Source organism: Rattus norvegicus, chromosome 18 (assembly GCF_036323735.1).
Source record: "Rattus norvegicus strain BN/NHsdMcwi chromosome 18, GRCr8, whole genome shotgun sequence".
Taxonomy (NCBI): domain Eukaryota; kingdom Metazoa; phylum Chordata; class Mammalia; order Rodentia; family Muridae; genus Rattus; species Rattus norvegicus.
In genome coordinates this window covers 16,915,567-16,938,658 of record NC_086036.1, presented here as the reverse complement: position 1 = coordinate 16,938,658, position 23,092 = coordinate 16,915,567, and the positions used below count along the sequence as shown (strand labels likewise).

The following is a 23,092-nucleotide window of genomic DNA, read 5'->3' as shown; positions in this document are numbered from 1 at the left end:
TGGTTACACAAGATTTTAAATATTAAATTCCCAGTAACTATATAATCAATATCACAAACCCTATTGGAGAGTATCCGTTCCTGTTTATGGTATCATGCTTATGGTATATAGAGGAACTGCAAACAGTTATCTTAGAAAATTCATTAAAAAGCCATTGCTAAACAGTGCAAATAGGTGTGCGTGTGCAGGACAATCTTGCCAGGGGGTGGGGGGCAGCGAGGAGAGATTTATGTATTCTAAAGCAAAGCTTTGCCCCGCTTCTTCAGTTCTCAGTGACATTTAATTCATTTAGAATTTTGAACAATACCAAAACGTGACACATTTTAAAATTTCAGAGTTTAGTTGCTTGAAGTGATGGTTCAGAGCAGTACAATAACCATCACTACCTAAGGTTACATCATTTCTGCACACCCCAAAGAAACTTCACATTGATGTGCAGTTATTCCACATTTCCTCTCCCCAAACGGATCATCGCTGATTTACAACTTCCATCTATGGACTTGTTCTTCAGGACATTTTGTGTAAATGGAATCATAGTAACCATGCTTTAGGTCCATGCACATTATACTATACAACAGGATCTTGCTCCTTTCCAATGCCCTGTGTTCCACTGTGTGAACATATAACATTTGAGTTTTCATGTATCAGCTGGACAACTTCAGTGCCTCCTCTTTTCAGTTGCCATGACAAAACAGAGCTATGAGTGTTTTCACGGATATGTTATGTAGTGAAATTTCCAGACAATGGCGATTCAGTGTTTAACTGATGATTGTACAGTTATTAAAAAGGTAAAGAATATTTGAAAATTGTAATGTGGTCCTAGAACAATACTGAAGAAAAAGAACTTGTTACAATTCAAAACAATTTGAGAGATGGGCAACAGGCCCCTGAGGCACTCTCTCCAGCATCTGTAACCATCATTCTACTCAGAGGTTCTGTGAAGTCAACTTTTTTAATGTCATACATATGAAGATGCTCAACAATGAAAACAGGCACAGACACCAAAGAAACAGAAGTCTGTGCCCACAAATAAGTCCACATATTTATAGTTAACTGATTTTTGAGTAAGGTGATAAGAAAGCACACTGGAGAAAAGACATTTTTATCAATAAATGGCATCACACATAAAAGAACAAACCAGATCCCCAATGCTTATTAGCTCCGTCTCAAATAGGTTGAAACCTAAATATAAGATTTGCAATAATGAAAACTGCTAGTAGGAACATAGGGTAAACCCATCTATTTATTTAATTTTTATTGGTTATTTTATTTATTTATATTTAAAATGTTATCTCCCTTCTCAGTTTCCCTTCCACAAGCCTCCCTAACCCTTTCTCCGTCTTCTTGCTTCTATGAAGGTATCCCTCTAACCGCCCACCCACTCCTGCCCCAGCGCCCTAGCATTAGCCTACCCATGTGACCAAGGGGCTTCCCTCCCAGTGATGTCAGATACGGCCATCCTATGCTCCATCTCAAGCTGGAGCCATGGGTATTCCCCGTGTACTCTTTGGTTGCTGGTTTAGTCCCTGGGAGCTCTGGGGGTTCTGGTTGGTTGATATTGTTGTTCTTCCTATGGAGTTGAAAGCCTCTTCAGCTCCTTCAATAGGGTAAACTCTTAGGACAGACAAGGTTATAGGCACTGTTTTGTTTTTTGTTTTTTGTTTTTTTGACACATCCTATGTGTACCTAAAATAAAAAACCAGAGACAGGACAAACTAAAAACCATCTGTGCAGTAAAGGAAAGAAACATAAGGGTAAAGGGACACTATATAAAGTAAAAAGAGAGTATTTGTAATGTATATATCTCAAAGGCATCAATATAGCAAATTATAAAGAACTAAGAAACCAACAGAAAATTCCAGGTAGCCCAATAGTAAAAATGGGAATTATACCTAAGCAGACATTTTTCAAAAGACATTACAAATGGCAAATAGGTATATGAAAAAAAAAGAAAACAAAGGAAAGAAAAGAAAATTGTAAGGAAGGGTAGAAGGACGGAAGAAGAGAGAAGAGAGAGGTGCCAGGCAGGGGGTCTCCACGGTGTCTGTCAGTGTGCAACCTCTGTCACACACACCTCCTTCCTCCTTGAGGTTCTCACAGGCAACTGTTTCCTAAGGCTGAGCTTACATTTCCCTCCCTTTTCCCCACAGATTAACACCTGCACTTATAAAAAGTGTAGCTCTAACACCCATGGCTTCAGATTGAAGTCTCTAACTTTGGTGTTTTGTAAGGGATCTAGTCCATTTCCTAGTCATCTATTTATAGCGAGCTTAGCCTGAGAAACCCCCTGCTTAACAGTCCAAGTGCTAACTATGGAAGAGACCCTTGTGAACAGGCAGGACACTCTCACTCAAGGCATTATCTTTAAAGCTGAAGCTAATTGATAAAAAGAGCAAACGCAGCACCCGTTCTTATACCAGTGATCTTCAGAATCAAGTTAGTCATCCTTTTACTGATCACCCAGGTTCCAAAACTGGGAGCTGACATCAAAACTTCTTCTAATCTAACCTCATGGACTAGTTTATTCTTTAGTTTAATCCTGGAGTTACAGAGAAACGCTCCTGCCGAGGTCTTCACACACAATGTCAATTTCTTCCTCAACCTAAGAGTCTCTCCAGTTCTCCCTAGCAGAGGAGGGAGAGGAGGTCCCTATTTCTGGATTTTCAATTTCTATTTTATCTCTCAGGATTTAGCTCAAATTCTCTTTATAGATATGTATCTTTTATTTTCAATGCTTCTTTTTTTTTCCCCACGTGGAGAAATTTAATGAGAGAAGAAGAGTAGAAGAGGGGAGAAGTAAAGGCCGACCATGACCATGAGTATGTGGAGGGAAGGGGGGAAGGGAATGGGGAGAAAAGGGACAGAGGGGAAGAGAGCAAGAGAGCAGAGAAAAGCAAAGAGCTCAATGCTTCTTACATAGCCCTTACACTCTCAATATGTTATAAATATACATACATGTACACTATTATAAAACTTAATTAGAACTAATAATTTTAGAAGTTCTTTTATTTTTAAGAAACTATTTTATTAAAAAAATCCTGCAAATAAATAAAATATCACACAGACAAAGTAATGAGCCCCAAGGTCTATACAACTTACTGACGTTGGATAGAGTAGGCATCAGCACTCAGAACAGAAACTGCGATGCTTTGCCTTGAATTTTACACTTTCAGCACTGAAAACATTTTATTCAACTATCTACCACCAAAGCAGACAGAAAGGCTGTCCCTCAAGGAGAGAATTGAAACTAGGAAGACATGTAGCGGATTATCATCCCTTGCTCTCATCGATCCATCACTGAGTCCTCGTCCTCCTCAGAGTCCTGAAGGTAAGAGTTCCCTACACTTCTGCTAGAACCAGCAGAGACATTTATTCATTAGCTGATGGAATCCGGCCCAGATCCCAGTACGCCAGGACAATGGTCTGAGCTACATTCCCAGCCCCTACTTAGTTTTTAAATAGGTATTTAATAAAGCATTTGGTTGAATATAGTAGATAATAAAGTTCGGTTAATAAAGAGCTTAGCATTCTATGAAGGTGCAAGAATGGTGAGAAAGTTACGAGACTACTTAATTAGAAACATCTACTTTATAAAGTCTTCTTTGTTCAGTCAATAAACAAACATCCAGGGATTAAATAATAAAAACAGCCTGTGTACAGTCACAGACACTGGTGAGTTAAGTCAGTCCCATCTTTCTGTGGTAATTGCCTTCCAAGGGCTTGGCTCAGCTGTGCCCTATGATTTGATCTCATTGTCATTAAGGCCTTGCATATTATTTATTTTCAGTCTATAGCGTTTATGCAGGAAGGCAGCGATGGAAGCTCCCTTGTCTGTAATTCTTCCCACAGATAATAGAAAATAAATTGCAATTAGATTTTGGTAATTGTATATAATTAACTCAAAATGAGCTGTTAATTATAAAAAAATATGTTTTTTAACTTTCTCATTATCTCATTTATTTTACTTCCAAATTCTTAATGCCTCACTTGAGTCAGTTTGATATTTTAAATACACAGAGTACTTTTAATACTCAGATAATTTAAATTTCCAAATAAACAAAATAAAGCTTACAATTAAATTCTATCTAGGGAGTTCTTTTATTAATGTCAAAGAGCTTTCGAGGTAGAAAGACGGTCATTGTCACAATGGTTCATGGTTCTGTCTTCTTAAAGCAGCAGGCGTTCTAGCTCTAATGTCACACACAGGCTGTGCAAACAGTACAACAATGTCCACTGACCCAGCTCTCCGCTGTCTGGACAAAGGGAGGCAAAAACCACTTCCATCACCAAGTGAACCTAGGAGAACTTACTGCCTTTTTTTTTTCTTTTTCTTTTTTTCGGAGCTGGGGACCGACTTACTGCCTTTTTATTTTTAAATTTCATTTTATATTTAAAAATTTGAGAGCTATTGAGTGAGAATTTTTGGCTTCCTAATGACTATTACACTGTCAAAGCAGTTACCAAAGCTATTTCTAATTCGTATATTAATACTTTAAGTCTATACTTTCATCATCATAGGCATACTAGGAAATAGTTTTCTGGGAAAAGGGTATATACACCCAACTTACAGTCATAGAGCATATACATTCTAAGTTCTGGAAACCCTGCTTAGACCTTGTCTCTATCCTCACTGCGGCACAAACTGTCATAGCTCCATAGATGCAGCTGATCACCGGGCATGTCAAATTTCAGAAATCAAACATGGGAATTTGAATAGCTACAAACTTTCAGGAAAGAATTAGCAAGCTTGTATCAGCAATGGCTGCAATATCTGACAGAAGCAACTCACGAGAGAAAGGTTTACTTTTGCTAATATTTTCAGGTTCATGGATGTCAGAATGAATGCAGGAGAAAGTTTTACTTTCTCTTGACATTGTCATTGTACCTGACAGCAGGCCAGGACTCACACAGCACTACAGGAACCAGAGGCCACACATAACCTTCAAAGATCCACCTCTTGGTTACCTATTGCTGACACGTGGGCCCACTTCTTAAAGCCTGCCAAAAGGTGCTGGGAAAAGGGATCAAAGCACAAGTCTCTGGGGGCACATTTCAGTTCAAAACATTTCAAATTTTCAAGTATAATTTGCAATAATAAATTTTTCAAAGTATCTTGTAAAAATAACTCTGGCACAACAACTTCATTGTAAAGGAATTTATCTGTTAAAAAAAAATACTAGAATACTGAATCTGTAAGTTTGGTTTTGGTAGGATGGCCGTTTTGTTACGTTAATCCTACTGATCCATGAGCATGCTACATTTTTTAAATCAGAACAGCAGTATTCAGGTTTCCATAGGCCCTTGGCCTATTCAGTCCCAGGCTCTTGAGTACCCTAGCACTGTCAGGGAGGGGTTACGTCTCAGGCAGTGGGCCTTAAGTCCAATCAGATATTGTCTGGCCTCGTGCACACTGCTACACTGATTTGAGGTTCTTGTGTTGTTTCCTGATTCCTTTCCCAGTCCGTATCTGCTATAATAGTTTCCTGGTGGAATTAATAAGGTCACTCACGTATACCCACAAGTAAAGAAACTTTGACTTCATCCCTTCCTATCTGTGTAACTAACCAATATCTGATTTAAGGCTCATTCATGAGACGGCACCCATCCCTGATACTGCTAGATTAGACGAGAACCTGAAATGACATAGGTCAGGGACAAATGCGAGATCTAAATACTACCATTGTGGTAAAGGGATGTAGTGATAAAGATTCTTAATGACATTCTGCTCCTTCATCAGTCACCATCAGAGAAATTTCCTCCTTTCCTGCAGCAGATGGGAACAAAAACAAAGACCCACAGCCAGACAGTTTCCAAAGAATGAGGGACCTTCCTTTGGAACAGTCAGCTCTATGCCGGATGCCACCGGCAAAACCCTCCTTAGAGCTCAGAGAACTCTGTGGAAGAGAAGGCAGAAAGAGTGTAAGAGCTGGAGGGAATTGAGGACTACAGGGGATCAAAAGGCCTTCAAGACACAAGAGAGCTGGCATACATGAACTCACAGAAATTGTGGCTGCATGTTAGGGGCCTGCATGGGTCTGTACCAGATCAGGGCCCTCCCTGGAGCTGAAAGGAGAAGTGGACATGCTCCCATCTCTAATCCAGAAGCCATCTCTAACTGGCAGCCACCTGCATACAAAAGCTTTGCTTTTCTCCTAGGGAGTCTCACTGGGAAAGCAAACCACGCTGGCAGTGGGTGGCCAATACAAAACGGCTCCTTAGCACTCCTGGAGCTTCTTTGTCTTAATAATAAGTAAGGCCGATTCTTGTTATGTTATGTTTTGTTTTTATTTCTACTTTACATGTTTCTTTTCTTTCTTTTTTTTTATTTAAAGAATATATATCATAGCTTCCAGTTTGGATTTTATAGGATTCCCAAGTGTGCAAACATGTGTGTCCCTGCATTTATATTTTTTTGTGCTTTTATTTTTCTTGTTTGTTTGTTTTGGTCATATTCTGATTTGTTTTTAATTTATTATTATTATTATTATTATTATTATTATTATTATTATTATTATACCTGCTTTCTAACAGGAGACAGAGAGGCTGTGGAAGGGTAGGTAGAGAGGTACTGGGAGGAACTGGGAGGAGTTGTGGGAAGGGAAATGGTAGTCAGAATATAATGTATAAAAAGAAATATATTTCCAGTAAAAGAAAAGCAAATTAACAGAACACAAGGATGCATGTTTCATCATGCTTGCCTATTACTGTGTGCAGTGCTAAAGGACATGAAATAACCGGAAAGTTTGGTGCTAGAAACTTACTAGGTAAGCTGCCGATATATCATGAACTATTACGTACTATAATAAATAATAAATTAGAATTTGTAGTAGTAGTAGTCTATTCATTCTTCAAAACTTTACCACAAAGTAATTGGAATAAATAAAATGAATCTACCCCTTTATAATTTTAAGAGTCAGAAGTCTGGCAGAGTCTCACCCTAATAATGCACCAGTGTTAGCATGGCTGTTTCCTTGCTCACTGTGGGTGCTATTTCACTAATGGCTGTCAGAAAAGGTCTCTTCTTATTCTTCTACTTGTATCACATGGCTTGAAGCCAGCAATGGCAGGTTAAGTCACTTTCATATATAATCTCTCATCTCCTTTTTATATTCTGTGTCTGAACCAGCACATAAAGGTTTTCCACTTTGAGAGACACCAATAATTAGACTGTGCCCATTAAGAGAATTCAGAGTACGCTTCCCGTGTCAGGTTCGATCCTTTAATCATACCTGCAAACCTCTTTGCCAGGTGAAGCAACACATTAAAAGATTCCAGTTCATGAGCATGAACACATTTTGGGGAGCATCATTCTTTAAAAAATACTTTCATTGTATTTTTAATTACTTTTAAAAATTAAAAGTATTGTTGCATGTATGTACTATGTATGTATATATGCATGTATGCATGCATGCATATTCATTTAGAAAGGATGTGCATGCCACAGTGCGTGTGTGGTCAGAAGACCACTTTCGTAGGTTAGTTCTTTCCTTCTACTTCACAGAGTCCCTGGGGTGGACCTCACTTCATCAGTCTTGGCAGCAAGCACCTTTATGAACAAGGCCATTTCACTAGTAGCTAATGGGGAGAATTATGCTGCTTACTATAGTTGTATATCTAAAACGTGATAATAAGTACTCTGTGGGGGGATCCAATGTGTTCAGATTGACTGAAATGTGTACATATGCTTGTGTCTATAAGCATATAGAAAGGCTTAGGACGGTACATATCAAGGTACCAGTGATTGACTCAACCGAAACAATCAGGATAGGGGTTCAGACATAAAACTAAAAAAGACTGGTATTTTCTTGATATGCCTATTTTATTTTTTATAAGTGTGTGTTTTACTATTTGTAAGATAAAAAGGTATTTTAAAATTTTAATGAAAGTTAAAATATTTGAAGATTTTGATTTGAATTTTTGATAAGTTATGAAACAAAATATATATTAATATATAAAGCACATTGATTTATCAGAGGTAAAAATTATATAAGGTTACGTTTAGGTGATATGACTCCAGGTATCTTTTATTTTCTTGTTTAGACTTGCTAGCATTTAAAAAAATTTTTAAATGATACAGGTAAGCAATAAAGTATATATATATATAATATTATATATAATGCCTATGAAAATATTATACATATACATTTTAAAGTCAAAAAGTAATTAAGAATGCTGGGCATTGTGGCATACACCACCCTTAATGTCAACACTTGGGAGGCATAGGCAGGCTAACTTCTGTGAGTTTCTGGTCAGCCTTGTCTGCATAGTTAAATTTCTTCAGGTCAGCCAAGGCTGCACAGAGAGACCCCTCCTCCAAAGAAAGTAATAAAAAGTTATTACATAGTGACTAACAACAGTAATGCCCCACATAAAAAGTAAATACAAAGTGCTAATGAATATAAACAAATGCTCATCTCATTTGAATATTGGGAAACTGCCAATTACAATAAGATTCTCTTTCCATTTATTAAGTTGCCAAGTGATGCTTAATTATTCAGATCAACATTAGAAAGCTAATTTCCTCGCCAGATTGAAAACATAACTCTGTCCCTTTCTGACGCTTCTCTGAGAGAACAGTTTGAATGAGAATGCACAGCCTTTCAATCTGTACAAATACGACAGTAGGTAAATGAGGTCCCAAAGTTCACAAGTCTGAAAAGCGGATATATGAGTTAAATTCAATTAGACAAAAAACCTGCTATGAGTGTGGAAGAAGGCAGGCTGAACCCTGCCAGACAACTCCTGAAAGGCAGGCAGGAATCCAGCGACAGAGAAAGCTGCCCTTGACTCTCTGTTTCCATCTAGCGTTGAAGACTGGAGATTCACCTCCAGAGAGGTGGAAAAGGTGGAAAAATCAAAAGGCATAGACAAACAAGCAAATAAAGGCAGCTTCCCCATAGGCACAGTTCCACATGCTTCTAAATCGGGCACTGGGGAGGCAGAGATAGGTAGGTACATCACTGAGGCTCACTGGTCAGTCTGCTTGTCTTCACAGAGATGTGCTGTTTAAAAAATCAAGGGAAGAGGGAAGAGGGTCTGGAAGGAGATAGCGGGGAGGATGGGAGGGTTGAATGCATTACATGAAAACCTCAAAGAATTAATAAAAATGATGCACAAGGTTATCCTGCGGCTTCTACATGCACGCACACCCATGAACATGTATACAGGTATACATAAGAATGACTCTATAGTTGGGTGTCTAAAATCCTGTTGTGGGTAGAAAGCTGTACAGGCTGAAGAGGCAGCAGGCGAAAGCTGCGCAGTAATGCTAACGCCTTTCTTCCTTCACAGGCCCGCTGGTAAGCTTTGGACCTTAAATGTTCTCCTGAGGGATTTCTTGTTGGTGGCAGTACCTTAGTACCTTTAGGAGATGAACAAAGAGTACAGCATTGAAGATACACTTGTGAAGGAGATATTGGAACTTCAGTCCCTTTCTTTCTCTGCTTCCTAGCTACCAAGAAGTAAACAACTTTGGTCTACCAAGTGTTTTCGGCAATATTCTGATTTAACACAGACCCAGAAACAATAGAGCCAACCCACTAGACTGGAATCTCTGAAATAAAAAGAATCTTTTCATCCATTTAAGTTTCAAAATATATTTTGTTATAGTAATAAAAATTTGACTAACAGCAGCCTAGCTCATAATATGCTCCCATCCAATTTCTCCAGCAAGCCATAAATTTATCCTCAGAACTGACTACCCTAGAGAAAAGACTTAAGGGCAGAAATGGGTAGGAGTCCCCATAGCTTCTGCCTAACCACAGGGAACCCATGAGTTGACAAACCTTGCTGATACACATCAAAAGCTTTTAATAGCTGTTTTCTAAGCTTTTGCTTACAAATAACACTGGTTTACTAGACATTTGTGGACAAAACAAACTTGAACTTGTTGAAAACAGAATAATGTACCAGGAACAGAAGCAGCTTCAAAGCCTACTATAAATATCTTCAGAGTTATGAGAAATATGACACGTATAAACCAAGAATGAGTGAATATTTTTTAAAGGCACATTTGAAGAAATAGTGATTCTTTAGCATTAAAAATTATAGCAATAATAAAATTCAACAGAAGTACTGATAGATAAAACTCAGAAAGTGTCTTAGAAACTAGGAGGGAAAGAGGAATAGTAAAATAGAAGAAGAGAAAAAAAGGAAATAAAAGATGATTCCAAGAAAGTCAGAATCTGAATTTCAATTCAAGTTGCAGGAAGAGACCATACAAAAAGAGACCTGGAAGAAATACATTTCCTTCGACTGAAGAAAGTTTTCCAACTGCAGGATTATACTGTTTATTCAGTATAAAATAGGTGTTTAAAAGTCTAGCTAATGTACAGTACCACCGATGTTTATGATAATTCACAGAAAGACAAGGTCCAAATTCTTTTCACAGAGAATGAATCACAAAAAGATTAGTAATCAAATTGTACCAATTTTAAAATGGCAGTAAATGTAAAACAGGTTAATAAATATTGGGGCATACAGTAGCTATACAATAAATATTTGCTTATTAAACTAACACAGTTTTACAAAGTATTAAATGATACTAGAAAATAGTGAGTAAATAAAATTTTATATAAGCATAATCTTTATTACTCACTACAGAACACACAATAATTATGAAGAAAAAGAAAAAAGGGCTTAGAGATTGTCTCCAAGAGGTAGGATTGTGAATGATTTTTATTCTTTTCAATTTTTTCAAAATTGTATAATGTGAATGTATTTCTGCAGTTTTAGGTGGTCAAAGACAGAAATAAGAGCTGGGTATGTTCACATGCATGTCTGTAAGAGTCAAACTTAAGGACAAAGGCTGCCTTAGGCAAACACCAGGTGGAATCCAGGATAACACCCTGTTCCAGGAAATGAGCTACCGCCCTCAGCAGGAGTCCTTCACCACCCCCTCTGCAAGCCAAAGATATTTCCCCACCAAGGGCCTCCAAAGAATTCAAAGGACAATAGGCGGCCATCAATGAATTCAAAAGGTAATAAATAGACGGGGTTGGGGATTTAGTTCAGTGGTAGAGCGTTTGCCTAGCAAGCCCAAGGCCCTGGGTTCGGTCCTCAGCTCCAAAAAAAAAAAAAAAAAAAAAAAAAAGGTAATAGGCCCCACCAATGAGAAATAACCAACTCATGCTGTAACCTGAATTACCCTGAAAAAGTATAAAGGCCTTTGTTCTTCGCCTCTGTCCTGATTACAGGGTCACCCCAGTGTACTGGTTTATTAAACCTTTTGCTTATTGCATTGATCTCCATCTCCATATTTTCGTGAGTGGGACCTCCTGGATGTAGGGCTGATTGGGTCCTACATGACCTGTGTCCTCATGGAAGAGGCAGGAGAAACAGGGCACCAAGGCCAATCTTGGTCATATAGTGAGTTCAAGGTCAGCCTGAGACAAATGAGACCTCGCCTCAAAAATATCACCATTATCAACAGTTAAAAAATTTAATGATAAACAAAACACTGTAAGTTATTATCAAACACATTCTAATATGTATGTCCTTAGTACTTTTGTCTTCTCCCACCCTCAGGTTTACCTTGGTCCAGAGTCACTTCCAGGTTTAGGAAAGTCTTTATCAGCAACCAGTTCTCGAGATCTAAACACAGCTTGAGTTCTTAACCTGTAAAAATAAATTTAAGAATTTCTAATCCTGAGGCACCTGATAGGCTGAATACTAATCCTTGGAAACCAGCTGAAGGCTGGGCTTCAGCTCTTCTTCCCCTCTTTATGTAATCTGGGACCCAAGCTCTGGGAACCATGACCATGGAACCTGACCCAGGCATGCCTGGAGGTTTGTCTTATGTGTTTCTGGATCCTGTCAAGTCACCAGTCAACATTAACTATCACAATTTTCATTACTGTCACAAAGCACCTGAGTAAACTAATGGAGGAAGGATTTCTTTGACTCCTGGCTTCTGAGGCTTCAGTTTATGGTAGGTTGGCTCTATTTTGGTGGGCATGAGATAAAGCAAAGGACTATGGCAAAGGAGTGCTACTTACCTCAGGCCAGCATGGAAGCAGAGTGGCAGGAAATACCTATCAAAAGCACACATGGGTGAGCTATTCCTCCAGAGGTCTGCCTTGCAGTTTTTACATGTCACAATAATGCCACGAATGATGACTTATCAAATGAGTTTTAATGGAAAACATCAACTCATTGATGGATTAGTGGATTATTCCATTGACTCAATTACTTGATTATACCAGTGCCCTCATGATTCAATCACATTCCTTAAACTACATCTCTGTACACTGCACTTGTGACCAAGCTTTCTACATGCAGGCCTTTGAGGAATTACTTCAAGTATGAGCCTTTCAAGTCACCATGGTCTAAATGAAGACTCTTATAACTCTCAAGTAGTGTTGAACCTATAAAACATAGACTTATGAGGTAAACCAACTCATACTGACACTTCACAAAGCTAGGAGATTAATGAGCAATATATTTTCTTAGGCCATAGACATAAATAAACTGGGTGTCCTGGTTAATTTCTTTTGTCAGTTTGACATAAACTAGAGTCATCTGGGAAACAGAAACCTCCACTGAGAAAATGATGGTACCAACTGGCCTGTGGGCACTTTCTTAATGATTGATGTGGAAGGGTCCAGCTCCCTATGGGCAGTGTTACTCTGTGCTGGTGATCCTGGGTGCTTTAAGAAAGGAGGCTGACCAAAACCATGAGGAGAAAGAGAGTAAGCAGAGTTTCACTATGGCTTCTGTTCTGGTTTCTGCCTTCCAGGTTCCTGTCAGGCTTAATTGTTGCCCTGACCTTCCTCAGTCATAGACTCTAACCTGGAAACATAAGATAAAATAAATCCTTTCCTCCCCACCTTGCTTTTGTTCAAGGTGTTTTATCATAGCAAGAGAAATTCTGGCATCTACTAAGATTAGTTAAGATCATACCCATGGGTACTGAGAGGGGAAAGCTGTTAAAAGCATCAGTACAAAAACCTTATGTCTAGAATATATGAATCAATCCTTGATAACAAATATGTAATATTTAACATCCATCCCCTCAGCTTCTCAAAAATGTACAAGCATATTCTTTAGCTATGAAATTAATCAATGACGTAGCAAAGCCACCATGAACATAGTATTCCTTACTTTTGAAAGATATTCTTTTAATTGTAACTACAATAGTGATTTACAAAGAGATGGAATGTACTTATAATTATTTTGGAGTGACATACAAGTTGTTAGGTAAATGTAGGTGTAAAATGTAATGTCAGGTAATCGTGAGAAGAAAGTATGAACGACAGTAAATGCAGGAGTCAGAATAGCCTCTGCAGCAAGCGCAGAAAGGATGCTGCTGCTGACAAGACCAGAAACCCTTGTGGCATGCATCTTACATATTATTGTATGGGTGCTCACATACACACTCCATGAAGTAACTACTTTATTACATGTATTTACAGAGGAAAATAAGGCAGGCCTAGGCATAAAACTTGCCCAAGGTGACAGGTTTGTAAGTAGTGAAAGTGGTACCTTTTCTTATACCTAGTTATATAGTATGTATATTATAAATGCTGAGACATCTGCGCCCAAGGTGGGACTGTCCTACAGCCCTTCAGACCCAAAACCTGCCCACAGAGAGCAAAAGTAAGACCAACTCTTCTGTTCCAAGCGACCTACCTGGAGACCTCAGGACACACAAACCCAGGAGCATTCTGGGACAGGACCCTTAGGGTTTCTGCCTGTGCCTGGAGGTGAACCAGTCCCATAGCTCTGTGTACCTAGATCTGGCTATAAGACTACAGCACTTCTACAGAAGTGCTGACACACAGGCTTATAGGAGGGTCAAGTGACTGTCAGAGACAGCAAGACCAACCAACACCAGAGACAGCCAGATGGCAAGAGGCAAGTGCAGTATCCTAAGCAACAGAAAACAAGATTACTTGGCATCATCAGAGCGCAGCTCTCCCATCAAAGAAAACACTGGATATTCAAACACACTGAAAAAGCAAGATTTGGATTTAAAAATCACATCTCATGATGATGATGGATGACTTTAAGAAAGACATAAATAACTCCCTTAAAGAAATACAGGACAACACAGGTAAACAAGAAGTTCTTAAAGAGGAAACACAAAAATCCCTTAAACAGTGACAGGAAAACACAACTGAACAGGTGAAGGAATTGAACAAAACCATCCAGGATTTAAATACGGAAATAGAAACAAAAAAGAAATTACAAAGAGAGACATTCCTGGAGATAGAAAAACCTAGGAAAGAGATAAGAAGTAATAGATGCAAGCATCACCAACAGAATACAAGAGATAGAAGAGAGAATCTCAGGGGCATAAGATACCATAGAAAACATTGACATAACAGTTAAAAAAAATACAAAAAGCAAAAAGCTCCTAATTCAAAACATCTAGGAAATCCAGGACACAGTGAGAAGATCAAACTTAAGAATAATAGATATAGAAGATTCCCAACTTAAAGGGTCAGTAAATATCTTCAACAAAGTTATAGAATAAAACTTCCCTAACCTAAAGAAAGAGATGTCCATAAATATATAAGAAGCCTACAGAACTCCAAATAGATTGGACCACAAAAGAAATTCCTCCTATCACATAATAGTCAAAACACCAAATGCACAAAACAAAGAAAGAATATAAACGCACAAAACAAAGAAAGAATATAAACGCACAAAACAAAGAAAGAATATAAACGCAGTAAGGGAAAAAGGTCAAGTAACATATAAAAGCAGATCTATCAGAATTACACCAGACTTATCAACAGAGGCTATGAAAGGTAGAAGATCCTGGGAAGATGTCATACAGACCCTAAGAGAACCCAAATGTCAGCCCAGGCTACTATATCCAGCAAAACTCTCCATTAACATAGATGGAGAAACCAAGAATTTCCATGACAAAATCAAATTTACACAATATCTTCACACAAATCCAGCCCTACAAAGGATAATAGATGGAAAACTCCAAAACAAGGAGGGAAACTACACCCTGGAAAAAGCAAGAAAATAATCTAATTTCAACAAACACAAAAGAAGATAGCCACACAAACATAATTCCACCTCTAATAACAAAAACAGCAGGAAACAACAATCATTGATCCCTAATATCTCTCAACATCAATGGACTCAATTCCCCAATAAAATTACATAGACTAACAGACTGGATACTTAAACAGGACCCAGCATTTTGCTGCAAACAAGAAACACATCTCAGTGAAAAGGACAGAGAGTACCTCAGAGTAAAAGGCTGGAAAACATTTTGCCAAGCAAATGGTCCCAAGAAACAAGCTGGGGTAGCCATTCTAATATCAATAAAATCGACTTTCAACCGATAGTTTTCAAAACAAAACAAAACAAAACAAAAGGTAAGGAAGAACACTTCATACTCATCAAAGGAAAAATCTACCAAGAACTCTCAATTCTGAACACCTCTGCTCCAAATGTAAGGGGATTCACATTCAGAAAAGAAACTTTACTAAAGCTCCCACACACAATATAGTGTGAGACTTTAACACGCCACTCTCAGCAATGGGCAGATCATGGAAACAGAATCATAGAGAAACTAACAGAAGTTATGAGCCAAACGGATTTAACACCTATCTATAAAACATTTCATCCTAAAACAAAAGAATATAACTTCTTGTCAGCACCTTGTGGTACCTTCTCCAAAATTGATGATATAATTGGTCACAAAACAGGCCTCAACAGACAACAAGATTGAAATAATCCCATGCATCCTGTCAGATCACCATGGACTAAGGCTGCTCTTCAATAACAACAGAAACAACAGAAAGTCCATATACATATGGAAGCTCAACAATGCTCTTCTCAATGATATCTTGGTCAAGGAAGAAATAAAGAAGTTAAAGACTTTTAGAATTTAATGAAAATGAAGGCACAACATACCCAAACTTATGGGATACAATGAAAGAAGTGTGTAAAGGAAAATTCATAGCTCCGAGTGCCTCTAAAAAGAAACCGGAAACAGCCTATACTTAACAAAACTGGAAAATCTAGAAGAAATGGACAATTTCTTCTACCAAGGTTAAATCAGGTACCAAAGTTAAATCAGGATCAGATAAACCATCTAAACAGTCCCATAACTCCTAAAGAAATAGAAGCAGTTATTAAAGTCTCCCAACCAAAAAGAAAAGTCAGATGGGTTTAGTAGAGAATTCTATCAGACCTTCATAGAAGACCTAATACCAATACTCTTCAAACTATTTCATAAAATATAAGAAACATAAGGAATACTATCCAATTCGTTTTTTGAAGCCACAGTTATGCTTATACCTAAACCACAAAAAGACCCTACAAAGAAAGAGAACTTCAGACCAATTTCCCTCATGAATATTAATGCAAGATTCTCAATAAAATTTTAGCAAGCCAAATTCAAGAACATATCAAAATGATCATTCACCATGATAAAACAGGCTTAATTCCAGGGATGCAGGGATGGTTTACTATATGGAAATCCATCAATGTAATCCACTATAAATAAAAAACTCAAAGAAAAAAATCACATGATCATCTCATTAAATGCTGAGAAAGCATTTGACAAAATTCAACACCTCTTCATGGTAAAAGTCTTGGAGAGATCAGGAATTCAAAGCCCATACCTAAACATAGTAAAAGCAATATACAGCAAGTATATGGAGATGAGTGCTTCTGAGAAGAATGTAGAGAGGGGGAATGATGGCCAAGAAGGCCACAGTAAGGAGACAGAAGCATTTCTCTTAGGAAATGTGTAATTCATTGTCTTGTAAAGAGAGAGAATTTCAACAACAGTAGAAATTTTAAACATACTTATATCTGACTTACTAGTAGGTTTCTTAAATAGAGCAATAAACTATGCATCTGAATGTAAAAACACACTCAAAATAGCAATTCAGCTTTTGAAACATTGCTCTAAAGAGATCATTATTAAGAGAAGATCAGTTAGGGGTAAGGGTATATCTTAGTGACAGAACACCACCACCAGTAAAAATAAAAAATAAAAGGGAAGGTACAGAGCAAATATGATCAACATACAGCATGTGTGTTGCTCATGCATAACATGCTACCACATGCTATGAAATATATATAATGAAAACTTGAGATTACTTGAGAAAAAGTATTTTTAAATAGGAAAAAAAAGTTAAATGTGAGCCTGGGTAATTAAATTTAAATGGTTCTCATGATTTGTTTTCTGTGATGGCACAAAGATACAAATGTAGGATGATGACCACTAAGCCCACTTCTTTACAATCTGATTCTATACTCTGAAATAAAAGATTTACCCACATCTCTAACTCTCCATAGTGGCATCAAATAGAAAAGCATATGGGGTTTGAAATCTAACAAAGTTACCACTGCAACTTGGGAGACAGCTTTGTGGGTAAAACACTTACTGCACAACCATGAGGACTTGGGTTCAAATCCCCTGATAGGTAATGATTACATGTCCTTGTAATCCTAGTTTGAGGGTGAATAGACAGGTGCTGAATGGACAGTCAGCCTAGTTAAAATGGTGAGCTTCTGATTTAACAAAGGCTCTCTTATAGAAGTAAGGTAGAGAATGACAGATACAAACACTTGACATCCTCCTCTGGCCTTTACATGCATGCTTATAGGCACAGACACCCACGCACATACATGCATGCATATCTTCTGCAGAAGATAGGAATTTACTTGTAATTGTGAATGATCTGTATTCTAGCAAGTCAAGATGCCTAAGTATCTACGAACTGTGGTCTGTAAAGACTAGCTCTTGAAATTGTATTTGCCAACCTACAGACAGTGCTGAAAGAACAGGTAGGACTCACCAATTGTAATCTAGTCGGGATTGGTGCAGCTGCTGCTGTTTAAGGAGAAGCTTTGTCTCTTGTTGGGCCAGGAGTTGCTGAAGGCGTTCCTTTTCAATTTCCAGTTCCATTTTCTGAAGCATCAGCTGCTGCCTTCGATCTTCTGAGAGTTGTTTTTCGATGTCGGTTTCTCTGGGTTGCAGTGTCACTCCATCATGCATGAGAGATGCCCAGGACATCCTACAATGACTGCATGATTCTGGATGTGTCTTACAACACTGAGAGGCCATGTTCGTAGGATGATAGTTCTCATGAACATAAGCTTCACTTTCAGAGTATTTATGACCACAGTACTGACTAGATGGAGTAGGCAGAAGGTTTGGATAGTCCTTTATCTTCAACTCTTCTGGGAGAGCTTCCTCTACTGGGGCTGCATTTATTAGTCTCCTCCCTGGAGATTCATAAGTACACGTTCTGGTTTCTGTTGACATCCTCTCTAAATCCTGTTTGGGATGATGAAGTGTTACTGGTTTCAAAGAATTATTCCTTAATGCTGTGTGGGATTCTGAAGCTGAGTCCTGGTTTTCTGACTTAGGCCTGGCCCTGGTCTGGCAGGTTTGCGGTTTGGCTACACTCAGATAGGAACCATCCAGGTTCACCAATGAAGACTGGTGAGTGATTTTCTTCTTGGTTATCTAAGAGAAAACACATAAAAAACAACATCTGGGTTTGGTTTTTCAGAAATCAAATATACATATTCACTAAAACAAAACTCCTTTATTTCCTTTTCTTTTTCTTTTAAAGATTTATTCATTTATTATATATAAGTACACTGTAGCTGTCTTCAGACACACCAGAAGAGGGCATCAGATCTCTTTACAGATGGTTGTGAGCCACCATGTGGTTGCTGGGAATTGAACTCAGGACCTCTGGAAGAGCAGTCAGTGCTCTTAACCGCTGAGCCATCCATCTCTCCAGCCCCTATTTCCTTCTCTTAAATTTTACAGTATCCACATCATCAATGCTCACAAAGCCATATCCATTTTCAAACAACCTATTTTTCAGCAAAGCTATAGGAGGATAATAAATATCCAGCATTACTCCATTTTGGGTATGCAAACCTTTATGATTTTAGGAGTTGCAAATTCTGAAGGTTACATAAAATCAACTTTAAGATGCAAACATATAAAATATTAATATCTAAAACTGCCTATCTTTGAATTTTGAACCAAAAAATCCATGCAGCCATCTTAAATTTTCTTTGACACAGAATAAGATTTGATGCAAGGCATTTCACATTATTCTGCATTGCTGCTGATAGACTAGTTTTTATAAATATCTTCAAAGAACACAGATAAAACCAACTACTTCCAAATACATAATTCTAATAAAAAGCAGTTATTTAAATATAAAATATTTAATTTCAGCTGCAAACAAGTGATTTTCAGTTGAACTAGTCAAGTAATGATAGTCTACTGGAACTCAGGCAGAAGGAAGCAGTTGTACACGAGCTGCCAGGTCCAGAGTAAGCCTTCCCAACACTGTGGCTGTGAACCTGCTGTGCTATGGGGAGAGTGAGACTTTGTCTACATCACTTACATGGATAACTTGAGGTGGATAAGATTTACCTGAAGCACTTGTTAGGCACGAAAGGCTGGTTTCAACCACAGAGTTTCCAATTCTGCCTGGAAGGGTCAGCTCATTTACAACTCTAGGAGGTTTTCAGGTGATGTTGATGTTCATGTGGGATCATGCTTTGAAAATTGCTGGTCTAGATATGGAATCTGACTTTTGGCTTTGGCCTGAGAAGCCTGAGTTTGCATTAGCTCAGCTCTGAACATGTTTGACTTACTGTAAGTGAGCAGGTTTTCCTCTCAGTGCCTTTCAGAAACCTGCTATATCTAAATTCTAGGCTGCTCAAGTTGAAGTATTTTAGTTTTATGAAAGTGCTAAGTGTACTACAGATAGCAGCTTGTTTATGATGTTGGATACTTGGGATTAACAAAACATTAAGAAGGAAAGTTAATGCAGAAGAATCTTTTAGTTAATCAATTAAATTTAATTAATTAAATAAAATTAATTAATTAACTAACTTTATATCACAACAGCTATTTCCCCCTCCTAGTCCTTCCCAGGCCTCTGATGGATACCAACCAGCCCTGGCCTATCAAGTTGTAGTAGGAATAGGTGCATCCTCTCCTACTGAGGCCAGATGAGACAGCCCAGTAGGAAGAAAGAGTCCCAAAGGCAGGCAACAGACTCAGAGACAAACCCTGCGCTTGCTGTTAGGAGTCCCACCCAAAGACCAAGCTGTACAACTGTAACATGTGCAGAGGACCTCAGCCCATGTAGGCTCCATGGTTAGTGGTTCAGTCTCTGTGAGCACCTTTGGGTTCAGGTTTGTTGATTCTGTAGGTTTTCTTGTGGTGTCCTAGACATCTTTGACTTCTACAATCCTTCCTCCATCTTCTGAAGAATTCCCCAAGCTCTGCCTGATGTCTGGCTGTGAGTCTCTGCATCTGTTTCTATCAGTCGCTGGGTGAAGCCTCTCTGATGATGGTTATGCTAGGATCCAGTGAAGGCTAAAAGGCACAGATCATCTACCTCTGGAGAAACCATGTTCCCTAACACAGACTTCACTAGAAGACGAACACTAAGTGCCAAGTAAACACTAAGCAGATGCAAATGAGAAGGACATTTGAAATATCCTTTATAGTTTCCACTCACACCTTCCTCTGCCTTCTGGCTTTCATTTAAAGGCCATTTGTATTAACTCTTTTCCTTTGTTGCCATTTCCTATCTGTATTGAAGAAAGCCCAGAAAGCCATTAATAGTATGGAACAGTAGTATTAACCAAATAAGAAAAAAAAAAAACCTTCATCTTCATCCGTGTTCTCTAGGGCAGCTGCTTCTGGCCTTTCCTTGTCCTGAGTTCTTTTATTTTGTTTAGAGCAGCTGCTTTGTCCCCAAGTTACTCAGTTCTGGGTACAAACACTTAAGACAGAATGAACTGGCATCTTGTTCATAAATACTCACCATCTGTCTAGCACTGGAAAGCATAGACTGATGAGTGAATTATTCATGCTTATTAAAAACACCACCTTTAAGCTTACTGGACACATCAAACCAATAAATGATGCAATCACAAATCTGAACGTAGGACAACCGCACCATGGCACATCAACATGGCATTTGGTCTTGGGCCACTCAGTGTATTTGTCATGGCCTTTGTTTAGGAGACTGTCAGATGACATACTTCCAAATGCCCCTGATTGACCTAGCCTGTCACTAACACGACCAACTTCAAAGTTGTCTAGGTTCCTCAGCCAGTGTCTTTGAGATGTGTTCTTAGCATAGTACCTACCCACCTGAAATGGCTCTGACTGGTACCAACTCTGGACCTACTGTTTGCATTACCCATTAGTTCCTATAGACTCATTTCTAACTTTCTGTCACCTATATGTAATTGAATAAGTATAATATATCATTTAGTGGCCAGATATTATCAGAATAGACTGGAATATTGCCATAGTTATGACTCCAAAGGAAGTATAAGTACTTGGAGAAGTGCAGATTTGTGAATCTTTTAACACTCAATATATTCTGACATTGTAGGAAGGCCTAAATATGTTCATTAATGACATAGCTTGCTAATAACACCCACTGAGGTAATTTTTCACTTTTCATGGATGATTATTTGCACACTGAGGTAAACTTTTTTTCGCTTAAGGTTGTGAGAGAAATATCCATTTCACCACAGTAAACTAATAAATTACAATTTCTACATTCATTTCTTATTGCCACTATAGCAAATTACTACAAACTCTGAAGTGTATGACAACACATATGTCTTCCCTAAAGACTGCAGAGGTCAGAAATTAGAAATCTATCTTATGGAGCTCAGGTTCAAGTTTTGGCAAGGCTTGTTCTTTTTCAAAGTTCTGAAGATACAATCAATCTCTCTCTCTCTCTCTCTCTCTCTCTCTCTCTCTCTCTCTACTTCTTTCTTTCTTTCCTTCCTTCCTCCCTCCTTCCCTCCCTCCCTCCCTCTAAAGCTCCTAGTGACCTTATATATTCCTTGGTTTGTGGTTTCTCCTCCATCTTCAAAGTGTACTACTCTAGCTTCTGCTTCCAACATCATAGTGTCCTGTCCTCTGACTTCTTTCTTATTCTTACAAAGACCATTTCGACTACAGGTACTCCTATCCAGGTAGCCCAAGGTCATTTTTTTACTGCATAATACTTAGCTTGACCACATATGCAAAGCCCTTGTTTGCTAAGTCAGTATAGCCATATAAATTGATACAGGATCCAGGATTTAGGGTACAGGTAGATAGGTGTGTGTGTGTGTGTGTGTGTGTGTGTGTGTGTGTATGTGTGTGTGTATGTGTGTGTATGTGTGTGTGTGTGTATATGTGTGTGTTATGTGTGTGTGTGTGAGTATTGAGTACACACAGCTTTTTAAATGTACTAACTCATAGTTTAGATAGTTTGTTTAGAGAGAATGAATGAATATTGATATCTCTGCCAGCAAAATATCTCCTCAATTTACAAGAACAGAAAATGATGGATATTCAACAACTTCCTATAGAAGGAGCTATGTACATATCTGCGAATGGAACATTTGAGCATACCATACTACATTCTCAATAAGTATTCTTTGCGTCATGTTATTGGAAAAATTCAAATTCATTTATAGCCTAGAAATGGAAGAAAATTAGAATCTCAGCACTTGATGGGAAAAGCAGAATCATAAGCTTAAAGCCAGTGTGGACTCTGTAGCATGTTCTAGACCAACCTGGATTACATAGAAAAACCGTCTCAAAGAAGAAAAAGAAAGGGATCTAAGATTAGGCTCAATCATGTCTTACTGAGAGGAAGCAAGAAAATAAATAAAAAGCAAACTTCTCAAAATATTCTAAATATAAAATTCAGCTGCTTCCTTAGTGGAGCTGAAGATATCTAATGCCTCTGGGACCCATGCAAATAACAATAGGCCTGAGTGAAGCAGATGTATTTTTCTTTCTAGAGTTGTCTATATGTCATATTAACTAGCACAAATTCACTTAACAAAGGCTTAAGCTAACAAAGCATTCTCAACTGTTTCTAAGGCATATGGGTATTTAAAACCTCCATTAAAATTTTATTTAATGTAAGTATTGCATGTGTGCCCAAGCACATGGCTGCCACGATGCTCACATAGAGCTCAGAGGACAATTGTAGGGGTTGGTTCTTTCCTTCAACCTTGTGGGTCCTGAGGATCAAACTGAGGTGGTCAGGCTTGGTAGCCAGCACATTTACCTAGTAAGCCATCCTCTTTAGCCTGCATATGGGTT

General features: G+C 38.2%; 1 protein-coding gene across 15 annotated transcripts in view; it reads right to left on the bottom strand.

Annotated features, from left to right (window-relative positions):
• Nucleotides 1–23,092, bottom strand: part of Kiaa1328 (KIAA1328 homolog) — a 299,019-nt gene that overhangs the window by 122,781 nt on the left and 153,146 nt on the right. For 13 of the 15 annotated variants that reach the window (XM_017601012.3, XM_003751756.6, XM_063277515.1 and 10 more), the window contains 2 exons: nucleotides 17,778–18,451; nucleotides 11,533–11,616 (listed from right to left, as the gene is read on the bottom strand). In XM_017601012.3, coding sequence (XP_017456501.1) covers nucleotides 11,533–11,616; nucleotides 17,778–18,451 — 758 coding nt within the window. The remainder of the gene's footprint in view (nucleotides 1–11,532; nucleotides 11,617–17,777; nucleotides 18,452–23,092) is intronic. The other 2 variants (XM_017601011.3, NM_001134607.1) reach the window with 1 other exon arrangement.